The sequence below is a fragment of the Trachinotus anak genome, unplaced genomic scaffold, assembly GCF_046630095.1.
Source record: "Trachinotus anak isolate AG129_WGS33_773 ecotype Australia unplaced genomic scaffold, CSIRO_AGI_Tana_v1 ptg000009l, whole genome shotgun sequence".
Taxonomy (NCBI): Eukaryota; Metazoa; Chordata; class Actinopteri; order Carangiformes; family Carangidae; genus Trachinotus; species Trachinotus anak.
The window spans coordinates 1,206,979-1,212,899 of record NW_027273860.1 but is presented as its reverse complement, the minus strand read 5'-3'; the positions used below and the strand labels follow the sequence as shown (position 1 = coordinate 1,212,899).

The 5,921-nt window shown below is 45.3% G+C and overlaps 1 protein-coding gene across 2 annotated transcripts; it reads right to left on the bottom strand.

Annotated features, from left to right (window-relative positions):
• Positions 1-1,458: 1,458 nt before the first annotated feature.
• Positions 1,459-5,921, bottom strand: cyb5a (cytochrome b5 type A (microsomal)). Of its 2 annotated transcripts, none has more exons than XM_071484357.1 (5): positions 5,613-5,917; positions 4,156-4,284; positions 4,006-4,035; positions 3,314-3,348; positions 1,459-2,926 (listed from the first exon to the last, which is right to left on the bottom strand). In XM_071484357.1, the coding sequence occupies exons 1-5, from the start codon at positions 5,748-5,750 to the stop codon at positions 2,842-2,844; spliced, it is 417 nt and encodes a 138-aa protein (XP_071340458.1). In that variant the 5' UTR covers positions 5,751-5,917; the 3' UTR covers positions 1,459-2,841. The 2 variants fall into 2 exon arrangements, with proteins under 2 accessions (XP_071340458.1, XP_071340459.1); XM_071484358.1 differs by lacking the exon at positions 1,459-2,926 and adding an exon at positions 3,099-3,140 and having other exon boundaries at positions 5,613-5,921.

Here is a 5,921-nt window from a genome sequence, read left to right as displayed (position 1 = left end):
TCATAGTGGCACTGTGTCCTCTACAATAAAGACAATAAAGTTTTAATACTTTTACACTTTATTTATAACCACACACTGTGACTCTTTACATGGTCAAGAATAAAAACTTCCAGAAATATTATCGTCACATAAATGACAACAAACTAAGTGGAGTCGTTATAACGTCTCATGTCTGTGTAAATGAAGAAGAACAGAAACGCTCTGTCCTCCTGATCCTTCTCCACGTGGCGGGAGTAAGTTATGTTCATAATCACTCAAATAAAAAGATCCTTATTTAAAAGTAAAAGATTAAAATGGAAACAAACAACAACAGTTTCTGTGAAGTGAATCAAAAATCACTGTCATGTTACGTAATGACGCGTGGACCCAACAAAGTGCGTCACGCGGCTCAAGTAAACAAGCACATGACGTCACCGCCGTCATCGTCCTGAGGTCACGCAGTTTTCTCTGAGCAGGTTCAACACGGAGGCTTCAGCTGATGTTTCACATTAAAAAGCAGCTGGTTGAGACTTTCCTCCACCAGGTGGCAGCACCTGCCCCCCCCCCCCCCCCCCCCCCCCTTCAGTGCCTCAGATCTACAGCCAGTCCCCAAATCCAGCTGAGGTCAAAGGGCAAAGTTTATCAACAGCATGTTCTGAAACTCTCAGATCCTTGATCCTGAGCCATTTTACTGTTGTAGCTGCTTTAACTACGTCAGACCCCTCCAAGGGTCATCGGATGAATCTGAGGGGTCCTGGATTCAGTTCTACAAACGAAATGAGCTGATGACAGACACCTGGAACATGACGGGGCCTCTTCTGGAGGAGGCTTCAGATTTGTAGGCGACTTGTGTTCATTTTACATGTAACGTAAGAAGGTGTTGAACTTAGGATAAAAGCAGGAAGAGTTCATGTCATTCGCATGAACCGATGATGACAGGGACAGGAGCTGGAGGGACGTTTTCTAACGTCACTGGATGAACCAGCTCATGTGTTCGGGGCTGGTCCGTCCCCTCAGGCTGTGAATCCACAAGCTGCCGCTGCAGGACTGAGTCTGGCTGAGCTGCCTTCATGCTGAACCTCAGTCTGACACAGCTGAACATGATTCTGCACACCACACCTTCAGCTCACAAGAATAAAAGTAGTTTCATCACCACATGAGATTTCAAAATAAAACTCAGCTTAGAAAAAAACGTTTTCTCTCATTTTGGACTCAAGTTTCTGAGGTTCAAGAGTTAGAAACATGACTAACTGTGAAAGTCAGTCATCACAGTTTGAGTGTTTTCACTTCTGTGACCTCGGGACCTCTTCTCTGCTGCCACCTCCAGGACGAACCTCTCCTGCCCTGCATCCATCTGTTCAGTGGCTGATCTTCCTGATGAGGACAGACCTGTGATCTGGTGTGACCCCGTGTTGCCGTTAAACCAGAGCGTCTCTGCACCTTCACGTCTCTGTTAGAGGTGACACAAAGACGAACAAGTTCTGTGACCAAATCATTTTTTATTCCCAACACAAGACACTGTTAGTTACACTGCGTTCAGAGCTCAGCACCTGGTCCACACCTGCTCTGTGGACCTGTGATCTCCTGTCAGTCAAACTGCTCGAGGAAAGGCACTCAGCTGTCCTGTGGAGGCACAGACGGCTTCATTTCATGAGGATCCAGTCTGAGTTTGCCTCTTCACAGCTTTTATATTTCTTTTTTAAGACTTGTTACTTATTTTATCGTTCCTGTGCCTGTTGGGTTTTATTGTGCACGGCAGGTATCACAGTTTTAATTCCCTGTACACTGAGTTCTGTATACCACCTTCAACTCAGATGACACGACTGCTGTGTGTGATCTAGTCCAGTGGTTCTCAAACCTCATATCAAGGATCCTAAACTGACACAGATTAGACCCCAGACCCCATCCAAGAAGAATCTAGCTTTTACATGTGTGACCGAAGTAGTCACACATTCTGTCACTGTGTTACTGACGGATGGATTATTGTGAAAATGAATTATTACCCATTTTGCTTGGGACCCATGGACCGGACTTTGAGAACCACTGATCTAGACCATCAATCAATCAGAGGATTAATGACAGGACGGATAATGATTGTTGTTGTGACCTACTGGATCGTTTTCTACTTCAGAACGTTTCATATTCGAACTCTGCTGGTCGACTCGAGTCATGAATACGAAAATAATCAGATGCTTTAAAATCTAATCGTACAGTCTGAGAGATATTTGCAGGGTTTGGTTTCCTCTCTCACAAACAGCCTCACTGGGGAGAATGTTTGTTCGGGTCCAGAGGCCCCTGCAGGTTCATGTTAATGAGACGTCGCTGCAGCTCGTTACAACAGGTTCAGTGTTTCCTGCTGATTCAGGATTTTACTTCATTCAACACATCAGGACTGCACGTTACAGTCTCCTGCATCTGAACACCGTCACATGACTGCAGTGTGATGACATCATCATGCTCCATAAGCTGCTGATTACATGTTTATGAATCATTTACATTCAGTGACACAGATATAAAAAGATACAAGAAATTATACATCCACTGTTTTCAATCAGAGACTTTAGAAAACATTTCAAAGTATCACAGGAAATTCAACAACATATATGACTTCATTAACATAATGCCATCTGATTGGTTGGTTACACAGCATGAAATGAATCATGGGTATTGTAGGACGTAGGGTTAGTGATCCTAGAACAGACGTTTCCCTCTGAGGATGTTTAATCCACTGGTCACATGGTTGTTGGTCTGCAGCTGCCGCTCCTCCATGCGCTGCTATTGGCTGCTGTAGCTGTCAATCATCAGTTTGGGAATATGGCTGTAGTGCATACTGATGACATCACAGCTGCATGTCTGATGATGTCACTCGCTCTCGGTGGTGTAGATGCGGTACATCAACGTGATGATGGCCGCCACCAGAGAGGGAATCAGCCAGTTAGACCACCAGCTGTGAGAGAGAGAGACAACTAGTTAACTAAACCAACAGCTGTGAGAGAGAGAACAGAACTAGTTAACTTAACCAGTTAGACTCAGAACTGTGAGAGAGAGACAACTAGTTCACGTAACCAGTTAGACTACCAGCTGTGAGAGAGAGAGAGAGAGAGAGAGAGAGAGAGAGAGAGAGAGAGAGAACTAGTTAACTAAACCAGTTAGACCACCAGCTGTGAGTACTTGAGATACTTAACTAACCAGTAAATCAAATGGAAGAAAGACAAGTTGTTAAATATTCAACTTACAGTTTAGACCACCCCCTGGTGGGTGTGTATGTGTGTGTGTATGTGTGTATGTGTGTATGTGTGTATGTGTGTATGTGTGTGTGTGTGTGTGTGTGTACCTGGTCTCATCCTTCAAAGTGGTCACCAGTGTTTCCTGTAAAACAAAGCACAGACATCATCGACATCATCATCATCATCATCATCATCATCATCAGACTCTCAGTATGAATCAGCCTCAGCTGCTTCATCACTACATTTACAGTAAAGACACTCAGAGGCCAGAGGTCAGAGGTCACAGCCCTGAGACAGCTGTTCACAGCTGCAGTCTCTCACAGAGACACATGAGCTGATCAGTGGTGAAAACAGGGTTAAAGGGGACGAACCCTCCAGAGAGCTGCTGCACAGCCTGACCCAGTGGAGCTGGATCCAGGTGAGGTCATGTCTGAGTGGTTAACACTCCCTATTCTGAGGGGAGTGTTTGTTTTCCACCGTGGTTAGCACCGGTGCTAACCTTGTAGTCCCAGCAGATAAACAGCCTGCAGTAGCGTGTTGTGTTGTTGTGTCATGTATGTGGAGCAGTGTGTAGCTCCAGTTTGTTGATGTGTGTGTAGTTCTTCTCACCTGGTGGGAGATCTCATCCATTCCCCTGACACTCAACTTATAACCACGTTCACACTCGGCTGCTTGTAATAAGTCCCACGTCTGGGTCAAGTTCCAAAAACACTAGATCCTACATTTCCCATAATGCAACTCCACAGCACCTTTCATTAATCTCTCTCTGCCCTAACATTAAACAAATTTCTTCACTTACCACAGGCTTGGCGAGTTTGTCTCTGTCGTCCTGCAGACAGACAGACACACACACACACACACACACAATTATTCTATGTCTTCAGCTGCAGTAGGAACATGACAGGGAACACGCTGCCACAGATGTCAGCTCTGCTCCACACACACTGACCGGGTGCAGCTCTCCTATCACCATGTCTCTGGCCATCTCTCTGGCGTCGCTGGAGTGTCCGACATCCTCAAAGCTCTCGGTGGCGTTTCCTCCTGCCTGCTCCCTCAGCACCTCCTCTCCTCCAGGGTGCTGTGATGAAAAACAAACACACAAGTTCACACAAAGACACACACACACACACACACACACACACACACACACACACACACACACACACACACACACACACACACACACACACACAGACTCTGTTATCAAGTGGGTTCTCACTTGCCACACTTTCTGTGGCCAAAGTCAAGACTGATGTTCTCTGCTCAAACCAACATTTAATAACATGGTGACACTTTACAATACTTGAAGCAGCTATTTATCATTTATATTCCCATTATACACACTAAGATATCAGACTGTGTCCTGCCAATCATTTACCACAGCCTGCAGTACAAGGCCACAGCTTTAAGATCAGTAACACACAGATGTGTGTTTGTCCTGGCCTGCAGTGACCTCGAGTGAACCATTAAACTGTTCGGCTGCTGCCAGATGCTGAGAAACAACTGGATCCACTGAGGTCTGACCCCGAACCTCCGTCCAACAGAAACAGGATCGTTCCCTCAAAGCCTCCTCACACTTTTAACATGTTGTTAGTCGACAGCAGTAACAGGCAGGTAACCTGACCTGAAACACAGTTAACTATCGGACGACACGCCCACACCTTGAACCATGTACAGCCTAACAACTGTGGCAATAAAAAGACTGGCTCCAGATGATTGGTAAAAGGTCAAAGGTCAGTCAGCCAAAGTAATTAGGCGAAGCTTTATTCTAAGGGTCTGTAATTTCCTATAAAATGTGAAGTTTGACCACAGGAAATTTAACAATTCAGGAAAAAAACTAAGAATGAAATGTCTTATAATAAATGAATATTAATCTGAGTTTATACATTTTCTGTTAATTGATTAATTGATTCGTCAACTTATCTTTGCAGCTCAATAACACAGTATGCATGTAAACACAAAGACGTAATGGTGAATTATAGTTGATCTACTGTCTCATCAGAGTCCTCACTTGCACTTCCTGTTATCACATGAACTGTTATAAAGTTCATTCACAGACACGTATTAATGAGTCAGCATCAAATCAAAGTCACTTTTGTTGCTGAAATTCTTACAGGAATGTTCAGGGCCCCATTAGACCCCCAACTCTGTGCAGTGTGTGTGATACTGAGCCACCAGACTTCAGCCAAAAAAAGTCACATTTTACAGCAGACACTTTGACAGCTAACCATGCACTCATTTAAAGTTGTTTTGCATTCAAATCAATGGAGATGTCTGGTAACATGTTTGTGTGTGGGGGGGTTGACCACCCGGTCTGTGTACAGCCCTGCTGTGGCTGATTTCCACATGTATGTCACTTACCTCCTGCAAACAGAAATGACCTCAAAGCTTAACGGGGCTCCTCACCTCTTCCAGAAACTTGGTGACATCGTAGACTTTGTTGTGGATGATGATCCAGGTTGATTTGAAGGTGTTCTGCTCCTCGATCTCTGACAGCCGGTAGTACTTCACTCCACCGGGGCTCTGCTCCTCCTTTTCACCCATTTGTGTCCCTGGAAGCTCGGCCGGGTTGAACGTGAAGAGCCGCTGAGAGGAAACAGGAGCGGTTAAACGGCCTGTCCGTGGTTATGTAACCCACCGAGGCTGTGAGGACCGTGACTCCGCACAAACACACCGACATTTACCCCAGTTCCTCCCGACGAGCCTCGGCTCCGA

Coding starts and splice junctions, on each gene's coding strand:
- cyb5a (XM_071484357.1), bottom strand. CDS start 5,750: ATGGGTGAAAAGGAGGAGCAGAGCCCCGGTGGAGTGAAGTACTACCGG. Junction 4,036..4,155: donor TGATAGGAGAGCTGCACCCG/GTCAGTGTGTGT, acceptor GTCTGTCTGCAG/GACGACAGAGACAAACTCGC. Junction 3,349..4,005: donor ACAAACTCGCCAAGCCTGTG/GTAAGTGAAGAA, acceptor TTTGTTTTACAG/GAAACACTGGTGACCACTTT.